This window comes from Dipodomys spectabilis, unplaced genomic scaffold, assembly GCF_019054845.1.
Source record: "Dipodomys spectabilis isolate Male_0828 unplaced genomic scaffold, ASM1905484v1 ptg000002l, whole genome shotgun sequence".
NCBI classification, from domain to species: domain Eukaryota; kingdom Metazoa; phylum Chordata; class Mammalia; order Rodentia; family Heteromyidae; genus Dipodomys; species Dipodomys spectabilis.
In genome coordinates, this window is record NW_024870679.1 from 50,278,324 (window position 1) to 50,298,120 (window position 19,797).

The window sequence follows — 19,797 nt, forward strand, 5'->3', positions numbered from 1 at the left end:
TCGAAGGAGTCTGTTGGCAATAACTGCTGTTCTTGGCCCTTATTACCCTTAGGAATCTTGAGTCCAAAGTTGAAACCAGCAATCCTGGCATAGCCTGCCATGTGCCTGGCTGGGACTGACACCTACTCTGTTACCTCTTCTAGAGACCTCTGAACAGCTGACCCCTGAAGAGGAAGCTGATGAGACAGAGGCCTGGGCCAAGCCCCTAAGTCAGCTGTGGCAGAACCGACCTCCAAACTTTGAAGCTGAGAAGGAATTCAACGAGTTCATGGCCCAGCAGGCTCCACACTGTGCCGTCTGCATGATCTTCCAAACTTACCATCAGGTTGGCTGCACCTTCTACTTGGTGTCCTCATGTAGAATCAGCAATCAGAGGAAGCTAGGTTTATTTGTTTGCTCATAGCTTGCCCCTGACTCTCTTGAGGGAGTCTTCTTTTCCCTGGTATCTCTATCCTCTCTGGACCTTGGCTATCCTTTGACAGGCCATCACCTTAGATTTTTACTTGAACGAGTTTGGAGCTAGTGTAGCTCAGGCTCCCCTTGCACTGCATTGAGCTCATCAGACGTTGCTGTTTGCAGAGCACTTCACTTTTCAGTTATCATCCTAGTCCAGCTGTCTGTCCATGACGTTGCTGATTGTCTGCAGTCCTGGCCAGTCAGGGAATCAGACTGGAATTTCCTTACCACAGTAGTCTTGAGCTTCAAGGGATCAGGTCCTCTTGTGTTGTCGCCCTCTTTACTTTCTCCCATTGTTGTGGTGAGGATGGACCAGAAGGAACTAGGGCAGAGTAGAAGCGAGGGGTGTGATAGAAGAAGAGTAGGAAGCATGAATGCTGGGGTCAGCTCTGCCCTTTCTATATGCCAGAACATTGATGGCTGCACCATCACAGATCCCTTTGGGTCCAGCTCTCTGGAGGCCAAGAAGGCATTCACAAAGCAGTAGGTGCCAGGTGATAAATGCAGGCTCAGCCAGGACCTGCATAAGGTGGCAGGCAGCTAAGCAGCCCTGTGGTAGCATGGAGGGGCTCCAGCTGAAGGATGGAACTGTAGACCAACTGTAGACCAATTTTACTTTCCATGGACAGAAAACATAGCCAAAGGACTGTGTGTTCCATTGCTTCTAAGGGAAGCAACTGGCCTGGTTCTTTTTTTTTTTGGGTCCGGTTGTGGGCCTGAACTCTGGGCCTGGGCGCTGTCCCTCAGTTCTTCAGCTCAAGGCAAGCACTCTACCACTTGAGCCACAGCACCACTTCCAGCTTTTTTCTTTTTGCTTATGTGGTGCTGAGGAATCGAACCCAGGGGCTCATGTATGCAAGGCAAGCACTCTACCACTGAGCCACCTTCCCAGCCCCATGGCCTGGTTCTTTTCATCAGCAGCTCTACTAAGTCAGCACCAGAGTTTCATCAATGGCATAGGCCCAGAGGTTGATGTGTTTCTGGGCTCTGTTCTTGGAACAAGGATAATGGTGCCATCCAGCGGCAGAGCCAGCAGATATTTGCAGGCAGTGTCACTTTGCCAATGGAAGTGTATGTGGACATAATGTTCTTCCATCGAGGGGCCCTGGGCCAGGAAGCACAGGTGGGGCTCCAGCCATGTGGTAGAGCTACAGCTCAGGTGACCTGCTGACATGAACTGGCAGAAGCAATCAGTGCTGGTCCATTAGGGGCATCTGCTCCGGGTGCTATCTCTGAATGGGGCCACTGTGTGATACAGCACCAGGGGGAACCCTCAGTAGCAGCCTTGCTGCTAACATCTCAGTGCATTTTATTGTCACTTGGTTTGAGAAGATTGAAATCCCAGTTGCCTCTTACCTCTCTCCCTCTTCTCAGTTGTCCCCTAGAGGCCTTTGTTTGATGCTGCAGTGAGAAATTGAATTTGAGTCATTAGAGGTAACTTCAATTAGTAGCTCTGGGATAATGGCTGGGCACCCGGGAGCTATAGTCGTAGTCACATGAGTGAGAGAGCCAGCTTTCTGCTGATGGAGCAGGTGGAGAGCTGAGAGCAGGGATGTGTGTTCACTGTGCTGTGTGTTCTTCTCTCCCCTCAGGTCGAGTTTGGAGGCCTGAGCCAGAACTGTGGAAATGCTTCCACATCCGCTGCCCAAACACAAAGGACCAAGCCATTGATTCCAGAAATGTGCTTCACCACAACCGGCTGCAGCACAGACATCAACCTTTCTACTCCTTACCTGGAGGAAGATGGCACCAGCATGCTTGTCTCCTGCAAGAAGTGCAGTGTCCGGGTCCACGCCAGTGAGTTTCTCTCACTCTTCTCTCCTGTACCTGGAGCATGAACCTGCTCATAGGAGGTGTTTACTATCTGCTGGCCTCCTTCCTCCCCCAATACAAAGGCTGCTTACGTGGTATTAGAGTGCTGATGGATAGCTTTCCTGTGATGCTAAACATCTGTACTCGAGCCAGTTAACTCTGCTGTCCTCTTAGTTGTTGCTACTAGGCATTTGTACCTGTGAATCCACAATTTTGGGCTTTGAGTCCTGCTGACACTGATCTAGGATTCTGGGGTTTCTATAAGATTTGATATTTTTTTTAAAAATTTTATTTTATTTTAATTGAGAACATACTGTACAGAGGGGTTACAATTACATGGGCAGGAAAATGCATACATTTCTTACCAAGCATTAAGATTTGATATTTTGGGGAGGTGGTTTATAGAAAATAATTGCAGCTGGGCGCCAGTAGCTCCTATCTGTAATCCTAGCTACTCTGGAGGCTAAGATCTGAGGATCTCAGTTCAAAGCCAGCCCGGGCAGGAAAGTCCATGAGACTTTTATTTCCAATTAACCATCAGAAAATTGGAAGTGGAGTTGTGGCTCAAAGTGGTAGAGCTAGCCTCGAGCAAAAAGAGCTCAGGGAGAGCGCCCAGGTCCTGAGTCCAAGCCCTATCACCACCACCAACAACAACAACAAAAATTACAAATCCATTTGGACTCTAGCCTTCAGGTTTAATTTGTTCTATTTGGTGTTCTTATCAGGTTGCTATGGGGTTCCCCCTACAAAGGCTTCTGAAGAGTGGATGTGTTCCCGGTGTTCAGCCAATGCCCTGGAAGAAGTGAGTACTTCCACACTCTTCCTATCTTACTATTGGGACAAGTTCAGGGCCAGCCTTTTTCATGCTGGACTTACTTCCTCAGCAGTTTTCTAGGACCTAGTACTCCATGATGTCAGAGTGCATTGTGGGAATAAGCCCTGTGACCTTAGATGTATGCTAACCACTTGCAGCAGGGCATGAAGTGATCTAGAAGCTGGGTTCTAATTTCCTTTCACTGTCCTCTTCCTCCTATTCTTCCTCCATTTCCTCTTCCTCTCCTCTATTCTTTCTCTTCTTGCTCCTTCTTGACAGAACCAAGTGGAAGTTCTCCTGTTAACAATCCCGAAACTCCCTTGTTCACCCTTGCTCCTGGCATCACCTGTGCCGGGAGCAGTTAGCCCTGCAGCCTTCAGCTCATAGAGCCGCTCTCAGGACTTTACTCACAGTTGTTAGGTATTCACAGCTTGTTAGGAACAGTGTTAAGTCAAGTGATGCTTGATGCACTTTGTTCCTGAATGGCTTCTCTGTCTCTTGCCTCTTACACACTACTGCCTTGGTTGAGGTTAGGGTTGCCCACAGGAAGTCATGAGGAGAGCAGATGGGATATTAATGACTTGGTGGTAACCCCTTTCCTCCCACTCTCTTCTGGGCAGGACTGCTGTTTATGCTCATTACGAGGAGGGGCCCTGCAGAGAGCAAATGATGACAGGTAAGTTTTCTGAGCAGTCTGATATCCAGGCTCAGTTCTGAAGTAGCATGCAGAAGTTCCTAGGGTTATGGGTGCTTGAGTGACTGAAGAGTTGAGCAACACAAGATGTGGAGACTTTTTTTTTGGTGCTGGTCCTGGGGCTTGAATTCAGGGCCTGGGCACTGTCCCTGAGCTTCTTTGGCTCAAGGCTAGCACTCTACCACGTGAGCCATAGTGCCACTTCCAGCCTTTTCTGAGTAGTTTATTGGAAATAAGAGTTTCCTGGACTTTCCTGCCTGACCTGGCTTCAAATTATGACCCTCAGATCTCAGCCTCCTGAGTAGCTAGGATTGGAGACATGAGCCACCAGCACCCTGTTGGAGACTCATTTTTAGCAGTGGGTGGCCTAGGGAGACAAGAAATCCTAGGCTCATTTGAGACAGACATGTGAGTAACATTCTCCTTTTGAGGGGCTCAGAATGGACTCAGGAGAGAATGAAAACCCTATAAAGTGGCGCTATATAGTAGTGAGGACATTGACCCTGTCAGGGCTGGGAACAGTGTGCACAAGTGGCCACTGCTATGGGCTAGGAAGTAACCCTGCCCTGGTCCAGTCCTGCTATTTGGAGAGGGTACAGGTCCTCAAAGGGAACACTGGGATATTAAAGAGAGCTCAGTCAAGCCACCCACTCTTCCCTAAGTGCGTCAGGCAGCTCCTTTTCTTAGAACCACATTCTGCCATCTTAGTTTTTCTCATCTTTGTGTATGTCAGTCCAGAACTTGGCTTAATCTTCTCTTAGTGTCCACTAGGCAGAGAAAGAAGGACTTGGTTGAGACTTTAAAGATAAAGGGAACAAGCCAGGTGCCAGTGGCTCATGCCCATAATCCTAGCTACTCAGGAGGCTAAGATCTCAGAATCACGGTACAAAACCAGCCTGGGCAGGAAACTCCATGAGACTCTTATCTCCAATTAACCACCAGAAAACCAGAAGTGGTACTGTGGCTCCAGTGGTAGAGTGCTCACCTTGAGCTGAAGAGCTGAAGGACAGCACCCAGGCCCAGAGTTCAAGCCCCACAACCAACCAAAAAAAAAAAAAAGATAAAGGGAGGTCATTCCAGCCCAGAGAAGAGGTTGTGGTAGAGCCTAGCAAATGATTATTGGTAGATTGAGGAGTGGGTGTGTGTGTGTGTGTGTGTGTGTGTGTGTGTGTGTGTGTGTGTGTGTGTGTGTGTGTGTGTGTGTGTGTGTGTGTGTGTGTGTGTGTGTGTGTGGTTGTGGTAGAGCCTAGCAAATGATTATTGGTAGATTGAGGAGTGGGGTGTGTGTGTGTGTGTGTGTGTGTGTGTGTGTGGTTGTGGTAGAGCCTAGCAAATGATTATTGGTAGATTGAGGAGTGGGGTGTGTGTGTGTGTGTGTGTGTGTGTGTGTGTGTGTGTGTGTGTGTGTGGTTGTGGTAGAGCCTAGCAAATGAACCCTGAGGTCACCCGGGCCTTTCCCTTTTGGCAGGTGGGTCCACGTTTCATGTGCCGTGGCAATTCTGGAAGCAAGGTTTGTCAACATTGCTGAAAGAAGTCCTGTGGATGTGAGCAAAATCCCCCTACCTCGCTTCAAACTGGTAAGGAAGAAATGGGCATGTAGACAGTACATCATTACATTACTGACAAGTCTGGGCAGAAGACAGCAGTGTATTTCTGCTTGGCCCAGTGGCTACCCTTATGTCTTGCTACTGTCAATGATACCTACTCACGGTAAAAGTACTGGTGGTTAGAGGAGAGATTGGAATAGGTTATGGGCACACCTCATGTTTCGAGTGGAGGGTGGCTCTAGATTGCTTATATCTGTGCTTTGGGATGGGGAGCAAAGCAAGAGGCTCATCTGTCAGTTCCTGGAATCATTGGCTCTCTTCCCCCATATACAGAAATGTGTCTTCTGTAAGAAGCGAAGGAAAAGAAATGCTGGCTGCTGTGTACAATGCTCTCATGGCCGCTGTCCAACTGCTTTCCACGTGAGCTGTGCTCAGGCGGCTGGTGTGATGATGCAGCCTGACGACTGGCCTTTTGTGGTCTTCATTACCTGCTTTCGGCACAAGATTCCCAATTTGGAGGTGAGGGGCGGGGGCACTTCAGTCCTATGCAAAAGCTTCAAGATTATTTTCTCTATGCCCTGCATTTATTGTGTCATTATCGGATTACCTCAATTTGATGCTTGATGGAGGATGCCTGCCAGTGAGTAAGCATTGGAGAAATGGCCCCTCTCCATGTCTGTTCCCTACCTGGAGTTGGTAATTCAGGGCTACCAAACTGCTCTGATCCATTGCTTTGGAGAAACCCCTTGAGGGTCCCAGGGTCATTAATCTAGGCGTCCTTTTTCTTCTGTAAATGTTGAGAACTGATAACCCTAGCTAGTTGGTATTAACTGCCGTACAACAAGGAGTTTTGCACTTCTTTAGATGGTGAAGTACATAGGACATATGGAACATTAACTAGAGGAGCAAGCAATGAGGTGGGCCTTCAGCAATCAGGAAGAATCAGGACTGGGAGAGTTCAGGGGTTTAGAAACAGGAGCAAGTCTTGGAAGAATAGTCATGTGAGTCCTGAGACGGTAGCTCTACAGTAGAGCAATTGCCTAGCTTGTACAAGGCCCTGGGTTAAATCCTCTGCACAAAGAGAAACAGACAGAGGCAGAGAGGGGAGGAATGAATGAGGAAAAGAAAAAGGGAAGAAGAGAAGAGAGAGACAAGAGATATTCAAGATCAATGGTGGGTGGTATGGTGATGTCACTTGAAAAATGAGTAGTGCCCCTGGACTGCCATACGTGTCTCATAGCTCTGCCATTGAATGAGGAGAACTTTTTAAATAATATTTTGATTTTGAGCTTTTTCTTGGCATTCCTGGCGTTTGAACTCAGGACCATGAATTTGCTGATGCATTCTTTTGTTTTTTTTGATCCGGTCATGGGGCCTGAACTCTGGGCCTGGGCGCTGTCCCTCAGCTCTTCAGCTCAAGGCTAGCACTCTACTACTTGAGCCACAGTGCCACTTCCGGCTTTTTCTGCTTATGTGGTGCTGAGGAATCGAACCCAGGGCCTCATGCATGCAAGGCAAGCACTTTACCACTGAGCCACCATCCCAGCTCCTGCTGATACATTCTTCAAAGATTTATTAAGCATGTACTAAACACCAGGTACAACTTGAGCTAGAAATCCTATTTTTTTGACAGTTACTCAGGTGGTTGGTTGAGAAGAGGAGTCAATAATCAAAATGTGAGGCAGAAAACCTAGTTAGCTTGGGTGAAAGTGAAGTCAGAAATGGAAACATGCAGACAGAATCTGAGGTCCTGTCCAACCCTGAGATCCCATAACCCTGGGATCCCACACCAGGTAGAGTTGACAGGGCTTGTTTTACCCTGGAAATAGAGAAGAGGGATTGTAAATGGAAGGTGACTCCCTTGAGAGATGGGAAACAGCAGCCAGCAGGTAGCTGGAGATAGCTATGAGGGTGAGGATCTGGCTATTTTTTATTTGTATTTTTTTTGGTCCGGTCATGGTGCCTGAACTCTGGGCCTGGGCTCTGTCCCTCAGCTCTTCAGCTTAAAGCTAGCACTCTACCACTTGAGCCATAGCACCACTTCCGGCTTTTTCTGCTTATGTGGTGCTGAGGAATTGAACCCATGGCCTCAAGCATGCAAGACAAGCACTCTACCACTGAGCCACCTTCCCAGCCCTATTACCAGCTTTAGTAGGATAGTTAAATCAATTTCCTACTGGAAATTGGGTTCTGGAGAGTCACCCACTTTCCTCTAAACCCCAGGATGAAAAAAGTGAAAGCAACCAGTGGGAGGATAATAACACTCACGGGCTAGTCTAAAGAAGGCGGATCTAGTGTGGCCTCATTGAGTTATCCCAAAGGACAAAGCCTGGGACAGTGAGCTCAGAACCCAGTTCCCTGTTGGGAATGACAGCCATCAGCAAGTTACAGTCTGATGGAGGAGAAGATCCTGTGGTTTTTCAGCAGTGTGATCACTGTGGTGATCAGATGAACACAGGAGACAGCCAGTCCACAGAAGGAGCTAGTCTGTCTGATTTGGGCTAGTTTCACTGGTTCCTCGTTTTCATGAAGTATTTTGCTGAGCAAAAGAAGTGGTCAGTGGTATGGGTGGATCTTAGGTAAATGGTAAAATGAGGCTGGGGAGGAGTAAAAGCCTGAGAAACATCAAGTCCTAGCAGGGAAGGCTCAGGTTGGTCTTGGAACAGAGCATGGATTTGAGCTGATTAGCAGTACTCCATGTGTTGTGAGGAAACTGAGGTAGTGTTGAGGGGTTTGTTTGCTTGTTTGTGCCAGTACTGGAGCTTGAACTCATAGCCTCATTCCCTTGCTTGGCATTTTCACTCACAGCTGATGCTTTCCCATTTGAGCCATACCTTCAGTCTCACATTTGTGCTGATTAGTTGGAGATTTGCCCAGGGTTGGCTTTGAACCATGATTTTCAGACCTCAGCTTCCTAGGTAGTTAGGACTACTGATATGAGCTTTGAGTGATTCTTTTATGAATTCATTCTTCAGCCAAGTGCGAGCCCAAGGCCCCTAAGTTCAAGCCTTAGTATAGGCACAAAACAAACGAAAACAAAAGAAATTCATTCTGAAGGTATTTATTAAGCATATGGTGCAGTTGAAAGATACATCGGAAACTAGTTAATGCACAGTATGTCAGATGGTGAAAAGTACAGTGGGTAAAAATAAAGCAGGCTAAAGGGAATGGGAGAAATAAAGAATGGCACCAGTGAGTAGGCACTGGGATATAAGACAGCCAGTGGGCTGATAAATGGGGAAAGGCCTGTCAGGTATAGAGAACAGCAGTGCAAAGGCCGTGGGGTAAGAGCATGGGTGGTACATATGTCCAGAGAACAGCAAGAGGACTGGTTTATCTGGAATAGAGTGTTTAGGAAGATTTGAGGGCATGGTTAGACATGAACCTAATACTTGCTTTGTGATCCCATTTGTGTCAAGGATGAATTCAGAATGAGAAGGATGCAGCTGAGGGCACTTGAGATGGCAGGTCCTGATAATGGGGATAGTTAATTGTTTGAAGTTGCTGACATCTGGGAAACATGTCAGTGCCTGAGGGTAGAGCCTGTTTGTAGGTCAGGGTTGGGCATTGACTGGTCGTGGGTTGACTCTACTCAGAGACTCTGTACACCCAAGATCTGTGTATGGGGAGGCACTGTCAGGCGGGTTGCAGAGAAATCACAAAGGTATGTTTAGTACTGGATAAGGACCAGCTATGGGCTAGGAGATAAGGAGGAGCCAAATTTAAGGGGAATAATGCCCTATCTGGGTATCTAGAAAGGCCTGTATTTGTTTGTTTGTTTGTTTGGTCCTTGTGTTTGAACTCTGGTCTAGGCACTGTCCCTGAGCTCTTTTGCTTAAGGCTAGAGTTCTACCACTTTGAACCACAACTCCACTTCTGGTTTTCTGAGTACTTTATTGGGGTTATTGGACCATCCTGACTGTGCTAGCACTGAAGTGCAGTCCTCAGATCTCAGCCTCCTGAGTAGCTATTTTTATAGGTGTGAGCCACCAATGCCCAGCTGAAAGGACTGTTTTAGTTCCACTCTCTTGTCCCTTATATTTTTCCATTCCCACACTTAACCTTTCTCATGGGAGTGAGACTGAGTTAATTTTGGTGGGCAGGCCTGTCTACTCCATGAATATTAACCCAAACCTCTGTTTTTCCAGCGTGCCAAGGGGGCCTTGCAGAGCATCACTGCGGGCCAGAAGGTCATCAGCAAGCATAAGAATGGGCGCTTCTACCAGTGTGAAGTGGTCACACTCACCACCGAGACCTTCTATGAAGTCAACTTTGATGATGGCTCCTTCAGCGACAATCTTTATCCTGAGGACATAGTGGTAATGTCTGCAAGCAGCTTCTTGGGCAGTTTGATTGAGACTGGGGTATTTCCATGCTTGGTTGGCAGACTGGATATGGGTCTGCCTTGCCTTCGCTAGCCAGGGCTTGTGGTTTTTTTAATCATCAGTCAGTCTCCAAACAAAATGATTTGTTTTGATCTTTCTTGCAAGGAATATTATGTGCTGCTAGGGTACTCTGCTTTCTCTAGGAGCTTCTGGGAATTAACGTTTCCTGCAGTTTTTTGAAACATGCAGTATATTTTGATCTATACTATCCCTGAAAGTATCTAGTACAGAAGAAAATGTCCAAACCTTGGAATCAAAGCAGTATGCCAATGCCAGCTTCATTGTTTCAAAGCTGTGCAACTAGGAGAATTCACCCACTCCTCTAAGATGGGTGCCATCTTAGGAGATGTGTGAAGTCTACCTTGGCTCTTCACAGTTGAGGATACAATTTTCCTGTAGACACCATGGCCTGCTAATGTTATCAATACCCTGAGTCAGAGGCCCTACCTGGCTCTGATCTTGAGTTTCCTGGCTCAGTGTTAGACTTAGTTTGAGTTTCCCCTGCCCCTATCCTGCCTTTTTATGGACTAGATACTAACTAGACTAGCACCAGGGTAGAGGAATAAAGGTTTTTTTCCTTTATCGAACTGGGTATTTCCACTGTTTATACACTTCATTAACAATTGTTCACAGCATGAGTACAAAGGTCATTGTAAAGGTGATAGTACTCACAGCATTAGTACAGTGGTGATTTATTATGCCCTGATATATGCCAGCCACTGTGCTTAGTGCTCTCATACCTATATGAGAGACTTGGAGAAGAAGATGGTGGCCTTTCTAACTCAGGACTCCTTTTCTAAATTACTAAGGAACTCAAAGAGCTTATAGATATGTTTTTTGTTTTTGTTTTTTGGTGCTGAGGACCAAACACAGGGCCTTACATTTGCCAGGCAAGTACTCTTTTACTGTTCTAAGGCCTCAATACCAAGCTTGGTTGTTTTGTTTTTTTTTTTTTGTGTGTGTGTGTGTGTGTGTGTATGTGGTTTTGTCTATCAATATTTAGCATATTAGAAATTAAAGCTAAGATTAATTTTTTTGCTTTTTTTCTTTTCTTAGCTTTTTTTTTTCTCTTGAGAGAGAATCTACTTATCCCAGGCTGGCTTTGAACTCAACAATCCTCCTGTCTTAGCCTTTCAAGTGCAGGGATTACATTTAAATACTACTGCTCACCCAGGTGCCGGTGGCTCACATCTCTATTCCTAGCTACTCAGGAGGCTGAGATCTGAGGATCACAGTTCAAAGCCAGCCTGGGCAAGAAAGTCCATGAGACTCTTATCTCCAATAAACCACTAGAAAACTGGAAGTGGCCCTGTAGCTCAAGCAGTATAGCACTTACCTTGAGCTGAAGAGCTGAGGGACAGCGCCCAAGCCCAGAGTTCAAGCCTCACAACCGACAAAAAAAAAAAAAAGTACTACTCTCAGCCCTTAATATCTATTTTTTTTTTTGGTCCAGTCGTGGGGCCTGAACTCTGGACCTGGGCGCTGTCCCTCAGCTCTTCAGCTCAAGGCTAGCTCTCTACCACTTGAGCCACAGTGCCACTTCCGGCTTTTTTTTCTTTTTGCTTATGTAGTGCTGAGGAATCCAACCCAGGGCCTCATGAATGCAAGGCAAGCACTCTACCACTGAGCTACCTTCCCAGCCCTAATATCTATTTTTAATGAGAAATACGTTTTCTAAAATAAAAATAGCTGCTGGGAGGAAATGGCATCTTTTTCAAATTTCTTTAATTTCTTTAATATCATTTTCATGCAATCTTTTCATTAACCTTCATGAGAAGGTTTCACTTCCCACTGATGCGTTGTTAGAAAGGGGAAGAGTTTTTGTTGTTGTTTTTGCTGGTTCTGGGCCTTGAACTCAAGGCCTGGGTGCTGTTCCTAAATTCCTTTTTTGCTCAAGCTAGCACTTTACTACTTGAGCTACAGCACCACTTTTGGCTTTTTTTGTGATTAATTGGAGATAAGAATCTCATGGATTTTCTTGCCCAGTCTGGCTTTGAACCAAGATCCTCTGAGTGCAGCCTCCTGAGTAGATAGGATTACAGGCATGAGTCACCAGCACCCAGCTGGGAAGAACTTTTTATTTTACTTATACATTTTAATTTATTTTATTTATGTGTTACTGAGAAATCAAAGCCTGGGCTCATGAATGCTAGACAAGCACTCTTAATCACTAAGCCACATCCCTAGCCCTGGGAAGAACTTTTTAAAAGCCCTTTAGGTATTTGTAATGATTGTTTTTTTAATAATCCACCAAAACTCAACAAGAACAGGTGCTTTTTTGGTTGGTGTGTGTGTGTGTGTGTGTGTGTGTGTGTGTGTGTGTGTGCATGCGTGTATGCATGCATGCATGTGCTGGTTCTGGGATTTGAACTCAGCCTTCTCATTTGGCTTTTTGACTTATAGCTCTTCCACTTGAGCCATGCCTCCAGGCCTGGCTTTTTCACTAGTTAATTGGAGATTAGTGCCTCTTGGACTTTTCTGCTCAGACTAACTTTGAACCTTGATCCTCAGATTTCAGCCTCCTGAGTAGCTAGGATTAAAGGTATGAGCTACTAGCACTTGGCTCTAAGTGGCTTTTCCCATTCCTGATTTTAAAACACTGTATTTTGGTCATTTAGAAAACACCAGTACACTGGGCTATATTCATCTTCTGGTTTTTTTTTGTTTTCTTGGGTCCGGTCGTGGGGCCTGAACTCTGGGCCTGGGCGCTGTCCCTCAGCTCTTCAGCTCAAGGCTAGCACTCTACCACTTGAGCCACAGCGCCACTTCTGGCTTTTTTCTTTTTGCTTATGTGTGCTGAGGAATCAAACCCAGGGCCTCAGGCATGCAAGGCAAGCACTCTACTGAGCCACCTTCCCAGCCCCGCTATATTCATCTTCTAAATGTTACATTTTGTTATAAATACCAAAAATAAATCACATATTGTCACTCATTAGAAAACTTTAAATTCTAAATTTTGGAAAGCTTCATAGTGTTCATACTGATGATGATACTTTTCTGAAATTCTTAATTTATGCTTGCAAGTTTAAATTTTATTATTGGCAATAGATGACTGTCTGTTGGTTTCCATGAAGTAACAGAAGTGACAGGATCATTTCATTCATTCTTAGGAAAATGTCTGCCAAACTGGCAAGTCTCAATAACCATAATCTGTCAGTCTTTTTTTTTTTTCTTCAAATGAACTGTTACTTTGTGAAAAAGGAGTAGCTAGTGCAGTTCACATAATTACAACTTTTTTCTTTTGTAGTATTGGGGATTGAATCCAGGGTCTCAAGCATGCTAGGCAACTGTTCTATAATTAATCATTTAAGACAATCATTTAAGCTTCATAATGTAACAACATCATTATTGTCCTTAAAAGTCACTGTGACAACAGGCTTTTTTTTTAAAACTGAAGTTTAACTCAGCCTCTATACTTGCTAATAAGTAAGTGCTCTGCCACTTGAGTTATTTCCCCTCTCCCACCTTCAACCCCACCCTTTGTGTTTATTTTTGTTAATTTATTTCTTTGTTGGTCATGGGACTTGAACTCTGGGCCTGGGATTAGAAACAAGCTATCACATCTGATGAAACCAGACTGCTCCTTCCTTTAAATTCTGAGTACATGATGGTAAAGGATATAGTAATGAGAATTGTTTATTCCCAACCCTGTACTGTTGGTGCACACCATCAGTAGTTGTAGATTTTACACCACCACAGCAAATGTCACCACAGTGAAAAAAGGCTAGGGTTTTGATACTAGAAAAATAATTGTATGGGGGCTGGGAAGGTGGCTCAGTGGTAGAGTGCTTACCTTGCATGCATGAGGCCCTGGGTTGGATTCCTCAGCACCACATAAGCAGAAAAAGCAGGAAGTGGTGCTATGGCTCAAATGATAGAGTGGTAGCCTTGAGCTGAAGAGTTAAGGGACAGCGCCCATGCCCAGAGTTCAGACCCCATGACTGACCGGAAAAAAAAAAAAAATGTATGACTTCAAATGTCCCTTGATAATGTCTCAGAAGATTCTCAAGTTGCAGATTACCTTTTGAGAACTGCTCAGGGAAATGAAACTGAGTTGTGGTTTGTCATATGTTTAACTAATTAAAACTTTTACCTCAGATTCTTTTGGGTAAGGGTATACAGCAAGTTCATAGCATATATATATATTACCTACTCAACAAATAAATCAGCAGTATAGTTTAGAACCATTTCTACTTAGTAAATGAATTGGCAAACAGGCCAGAACCTTTCTGTTGTTGTTGTTTTGTTTTGTTTTTTGCTGGTCCTGGGGCTTGTACTCTGGGCCTGGGTTCTGTCTGTGAGCCTCTCTGTACTCAAGGCTAGCACCCTACAACTTGAACCACAATGCCATGTCTGGCCTTTTCTGTTTCATGTGGTTCTGAGGAATTGAACCCAGAGCTTCAATGCATGCTAAGAAAGTACTCTACCACTAAGCCACATTCCCAGCCTGGTCAGTACGTTTTGTAACTATTTGTCATGTAGTATGATGCTCACCAGAACACCTTGTGAACAACACATGCCAATAGACTCACTTCCCTGTCCCCCAAATGTGTCCTTTTGGGGGGGGGTAGGGTGGGGTGTGCTCATCCTGAGATTTGAACTCAGAGCCTGGGCACTGTCCCTGAGCTCTTTTGCTCAAGGCTAGTGCTCTACCATTTGAACCACAACTCCACATTCAGCTTTTTGATGGTTAATTGGACATAACTGTTCATGCACTTTTTTGTCCAGGCTGGCTTCAAACCATGGACCTCGGATCTCAGCTTCCTGAGTAGCTAGGATTATAGGCATGAGCCACTGGTACCCAGATAAATGTGCACTGTCCATAGTGGACCTCCTAGGTTTACCCATTTGAGCTTTTTTTTTTTTTTTTCCAGTCCTGGGCTTGAACTCTAGGTCTGGGCGCTGTCCCTCAGCTCTTCAGCTCAAGGCTAGCACTCTACCACTTGAGCCACAGCGCCACTTCTGGCTTTTTCTGCTTATGTGGTGCTGAGGAATCCAACCCAGGGCCTCATGCATGCAAGGCAAGCGCTCTACCACTGAGCCACCTTCCCAGCGCCCCCATCTGAGCTTTGATTCAACCACCATGCATGCACATTGACCCTGACCACCGTACAAATTTCTGGGCCTGGGATATGTTAAGATTCATCTTAGTTTACCCAAGTCCCCTGATAGATGAGGCTTTCTTTTCTTACCTTGCCTGAATTTTAAGAACGTATTTCTTAAAATAGAATTGAGTACAATTCTAGCATTTCTTCTGGCACAGCCCTGGAGAACCCTAAGAGAAGGTCAGGTGAGAGGATGTGAAGATGACTGCACCTGCTCCTATACTCCTATTCTATTATAGCTGATCTTTTTTTCTCTGCTAGAAGCAGTAGTAGTAAGGAGATGATTGGGGCAAACTCAGCCTTAGCAATCAGGTGTTTATTGTGTCTTTCAGCTTTACCTGGATTGATTTAGCAGGGATTTATCTTGGCTTCTTGAGTTGATATCAGTTGCCATTGTGCTCTTAGACCTTCCTTTCACTTTCTTCTTTCCTTAGAGCCAGGACTGTCTCCAGTTGGGTCCTCCTGCTGAAGGGGAAGTGGTCCAAGTGAGATGGACAGATGGCCAAGTCTATGGAGCCAAGTTTGTGGCGTCCCATCCTATCCAGATGTATCAGGTAAACAGAGGTTTTATCTAGGGAGTTGGGGATGGGATAGGCATTTGATCAATTCAACACTTCCTCTTGTGTAAGAAGTGTGTCTTTGGTCTTGAGACAATTAGCTTCATTTCAGTCTACCAGTGTGGTCTCAGGCCTGGCAATCTGAGTCCAGGTTAGTAATGCCTTCTTTTGGCTATGGAAAATTGCCACTGCATGGCAGACCAGGAGTAGTCAGGGATATCCTAGGCAAAAGGCAAAAAGGCCTTTGTTTCCTTGGCAGGTGGAATTTGAGGATGGCTCACAGCTTGTGGTAAAAAGAGATGATGTATACACACTGGATGAAGAACTCCCCAAGAGAGTGAAGTCCAGACTGGTGAGTATGTGTTTTCTGTGTATCCCTGGCTATCCCCTCCTGGGAGGGGAAGAGATACAGGGTCATGTCCCTTTGGCTTTTTTTTTTTGTCGGTCGTGGGGCTTGAACTCTGGGCCTGGGTGCTGTCCCTCAGCTCTTCAGCTCAAGGGGAGTGCTCTACCACTTGAGCTACAGCGCCACTTCCGGTTTTCTGGTGGTTTATTGGAGATAGGAGTCTCACGGTCTTTCCTGCCCAGGCTGGCTTTGAACCGCGATCCTCAGATCTCAGCCTCCTGAGTAGCTAGGATTACAGGCGTGAGCCACCAGTGCCCGGCCCCTTTGGCTTTTTTTAATTAGTGTATTTGGCCACAAAGTGATAATTTGGTTTGTTTATTCTTCTTTAGTCAGTAGCCTCAGACATGCGCTTCAATGAGATTTTCACAGAGAAAGAGGTTAAACAAGAAAAGAAACGGCAGCGTGTCATCAACTCAAGATACCGGGAAGATTATATTGAGCCTGCACTGTACCGGGCTATCATGGAGTAGATACTTCCAGGGTCTAAGAGGTTCCCAGCCATCAAGGCGAGAGCACTCTGGGGTTCCACAACACAGCAGACACACGGAACTCAGAAGTCTCTAAAAATGAAATTGTAAAAAGAAAGGAATGAGACACTCAAACCCCATCATCTTCTCACCCCATCCTCATCGCATTCTGCCATAGGGAAATAACAAGCCGTTTTTGGACAGTTGGCTGCAGCCACTGATCTCCTGGCAGAGGGGCTGACACTGGAACGCTGTGACTACATCAGCCCCCAGTCCAAAAAGGGGATCAAATGTGCCGGCTGGGCTGGCTGCCCTGGTCTAGGACTTTGCTTCCTACCATCACTTGCACCGACAAAGCAGCGGTGCTGGTGTTTGATCCAACTCTCCTTTTGTATTTATGTGTGTGTGTGTGTGTGTGAGTGAGTGCGTGTGCGTGTGTGCGTGTGTGTGTGTGTGCGCGTGTGTGTGCGTGTGTGTGTGTGTGCGCGCACGCGCGCATGTGTATGTATGTTTGTCCGGACCAGTTTCTGCCAGCCCCTGGCCTTTACTTCTTTGCCTATGCAGGGCAAACAAAATGTGAAATTCTGCCCTCAGCTGAGCTGAGTGAGGGCCCCTGGGGTTTGGCTGGAGGAGGGTGCACCATCTGTCCAGGCTTGGAACTGTCTCAAGAGAGTGTTGGCAAAGCTGCAGTATTGAGATGCTAAGGAGCTGTTGCCACCTCTTTGTCCTCCTTTGAAAGGGACATAGGGGTAATATGGTTTGTGCCACAAACTTGAGGCACAGAGCCCCTGTGGGCACAGTATTAGAGGATGTGAGTGGGGAACACCCTGAAGAGGGGGTATTTTAATGATGAAAGCAGGCAGAGCCTGGTGGTTGATTCTGTCAACATAAAATTGCAATCAAGCAGGGGTTGGGAGGGTTTGGACAGGGGCAGGTGTGTAGATATGCTCTTGGTCAGGGTGGGAGGGAGTTGGCTGGGGGTGGGGAGGGTGGGACTAGAGGGCAGCACTGAAGGGGTTAAACGGGTTTTTGCTCCTCCTGAATTTGTTTGCCTGGGCCTAGGAATGGAGGGCTTCACACTTATATCCTATGTATACAAGAATGAAGTTTATAATACTTCCCCTTTTTTGTTACGTATGAACGCTATAAACCAAATTATTTTGAAAACTGGTGCATCACCTTGTCCTTAGCAATAAAATGTGTTGAGCAGAAGATTGACTGTGTCTGCCCCAACGAGCCCAGGTGGCTCAGGGTCAGGCTGCAGAGTAGTGAGTACTTGTGGGTTCTAATCTGTGGTAACTGTCAAAGGATGGGTCTCTTGTGGGGCACTATATTAGGTCAAGTGTGGTAGATCAGGGGGAACAGGGGCCCTTCTGACTATGAGCAAGCACTTCTTTGTGCTTCCCCTTCCTTGGAGATGGCCAAGGGGAAGGAACAGAAAAAGGAACAGACTTCCAAGTCTTCTAACCATTGATCTACTTGCACCCTATTTGAATGAATTTACTGAGCTGGTCTAAGTCCATACCAGCATCTATTCCCCACACATTCTAAAAGCAGTTTGAAAGGAGGTAATACAATGTAGATTCCTGAAAGAGCCTGGGTCCCAAAACATCTCCTAGTAGGGTTTTGAAATTGCTTGTAGAGTATCTTACCTGGAGGAAGACTCAGTTCTTATTTGGTATACCCTGAGGTCAAAGAGAAAGTCTACAGAGATTGACCTGTTGCCCTCCATTCTGGGATTCCCAGGGGATGTGGCAGGGAAGGCTGGGTAGATCAAGGCCTTCTGAAATGCTGAGTAGGTCCTAAGAGCAAACATCTTTGCAAGAGAGCAGAGTTAACCAACCTTTGTCCACAGGGCCCTACCCCTCAATGGCTCTATCCTTGCTGAAGCATCTACAGGTTTTTTTTTTGTTTTTTTTTTGTCGGTCGTGGGGCTTGAACTCTGGGCTTGGGTGCTGTCCCTGTGCTCTTCAGCTCAAGGTGAGTACTCTACTGCTTGAGCCACACACAGTGCCACTTCTGGTTTTCTAGTGGTTTATTGGGTAAGAGTCTTAGGGACTTTCCTGCCTGGGCTGGCTTTGAACCATGATCCTCAGATCTCAGCCTCCTGAGTAGCTAGGATTATAGTGCCTGGCAACAAAATTGTTATACAAAGCTTTTTTTTTTTCTTTTTCTGTCAGTTATGGGGCTTGAACTCTGGGCCTTGGTGCTGTTCCTCAGCTCTTCAGCTCAAGGCAAGTGCTCTACCACTTGAGCCTCAGTGCCACTTCTGGTTTTCTGGTGGTTTTATTGGAGATGAGTGTCCTGGACTTTCCTGCCTGGGCTGACTTAGAACCACGATCCTCAGATGCTCAGCCTCCTGAATAGCTAGGATTACAGGTGTGAGCCATCAGCACCTTGCCACACTTTTTAATTTTGGACAATGTCTTGCTATCTCAAGCTGGCCTCCAGCTCTCAATCCTGTCTCAGCCTCCTTAGTGTGCCTTCCTGCTTGACTTTCCACTTTATTTTGGTCAGTGTAAAAACCCTAAGAAAACATGTTCAAAGTGGTTATGAGACTATCCCAAATCAGTTTGTTTTGCTGCTGGGGAATCTCTCCAGGGCTCTCAATCTTCTAAATAAGTGCTCTACCTTGATGCTATTTACCCACAAGCCTGGTCTATCCTCCCCATCCCCTCCCATTTTAGTTAGGTGGGGTCCTCAGGAATCACCTCATCTGAAGGCAGAGAATCCTTGTCCTCTACCTGCCAGCAACACTTCTTCCCCCCACTTTTTTTTTTTTTTGCCCAGGGCAAATCATCTTAAGTTCTGGCATCCATAAGGTGACAGTTTACAGTGTCCACTCCTTTTCTGGAGAATTAAGCTTTAAGTTGTACCCTAAACAGATACTGCCAAGGGCTCCATGGAGGGAATGGGGGAAAGCAAGGCAGGGGAGTCAGGAGGAGGCTCCTAGAGCTGCCTGTAGGGCTGCTTCCATGCTCTTTTTGTGTATCTTTAATTTTTTTTTATTGTTATAAAGGTGATGTACAGAGAGGTTACAGTTATGGAAGTCAGGTAGAGTACATCTCTTTTTGGACAATATCTCCCCGATACTTGTGCTGTCCTAGTTTTCTCTCCCATCTCCACCCACAAGTTCTATACTTCATTTTCCACATAGGGTGTAGTGAGTATACTGCCAGTGCTGCATTTGTTTACCCTTTCTCCCTCCATTTCTGTGCCCTCCCCCCCTTAACCTCCCAAAGACAGATAAACCGACAAGACCAAACCAAGCCAAACCCCAAACCACCCAAAACAACGAAGGGGAAAACCTCTTGTTCCCATTTCCTGGGGTTCATTTCGACAAATACTACTTTAATGACCAGAGGCACGCGTGCATGGCGCCTTTGTGCTCCTAAGAATGTCCTCCTTTGGTGTCACTGTCCCCGTGCCTGCTGACCTCACGACTGGGCTGAGCCAAGGAGGGCCAAAGCCTTGGTCTGCAAGGAGCTATGTGGCCGTCCTGAAGGAGAGCTGAAACGTCCTCGGGCACGGGACGACCGTGCCCACCCGCCGCC

The 19,797-nt window shown here is 46.1% G+C and overlaps 1 protein-coding gene across 4 annotated transcripts in view; it reads left to right on the forward strand.

Annotated features, from left to right (window-relative positions):
• The window catches only part of Kdm4a (lysine demethylase 4A), a 55,089-nt gene extending 37,894 nt beyond the window's left edge, over window positions 1–17,195 (forward strand). For all 4 annotated transcript variants that reach the window (XM_042677139.1, XM_042677166.1, XM_042677148.1 and 1 more), the window contains exons 13-22: window positions 144–325; window positions 2,049–2,253; window positions 2,994–3,070; window positions 3,703–3,758; window positions 5,245–5,353; window positions 5,657–5,842; window positions 9,472–9,642; window positions 15,248–15,367; window positions 15,630–15,722; window positions 16,106–17,195. In XM_042677139.1, coding sequence (XP_042533073.1) covers window positions 144–325; window positions 2,049–2,253; window positions 2,994–3,070; window positions 3,703–3,758; window positions 5,245–5,353; window positions 5,657–5,842; window positions 9,472–9,642; window positions 15,248–15,367; window positions 15,630–15,722; window positions 16,106–16,246 — 1,340 coding nt within the window. In that variant the 3' untranslated portion in view covers window positions 16,247–17,195. The remainder of the gene's footprint in view (window positions 1–143; window positions 326–2,048; window positions 2,254–2,993; window positions 3,071–3,702; window positions 3,759–5,244; window positions 5,354–5,656; window positions 5,843–9,471; window positions 9,643–15,247; window positions 15,368–15,629; window positions 15,723–16,105) is intronic.
• The last annotated feature ends 2,602 nt before the right edge of the window (window positions 17,196–19,797 follow it).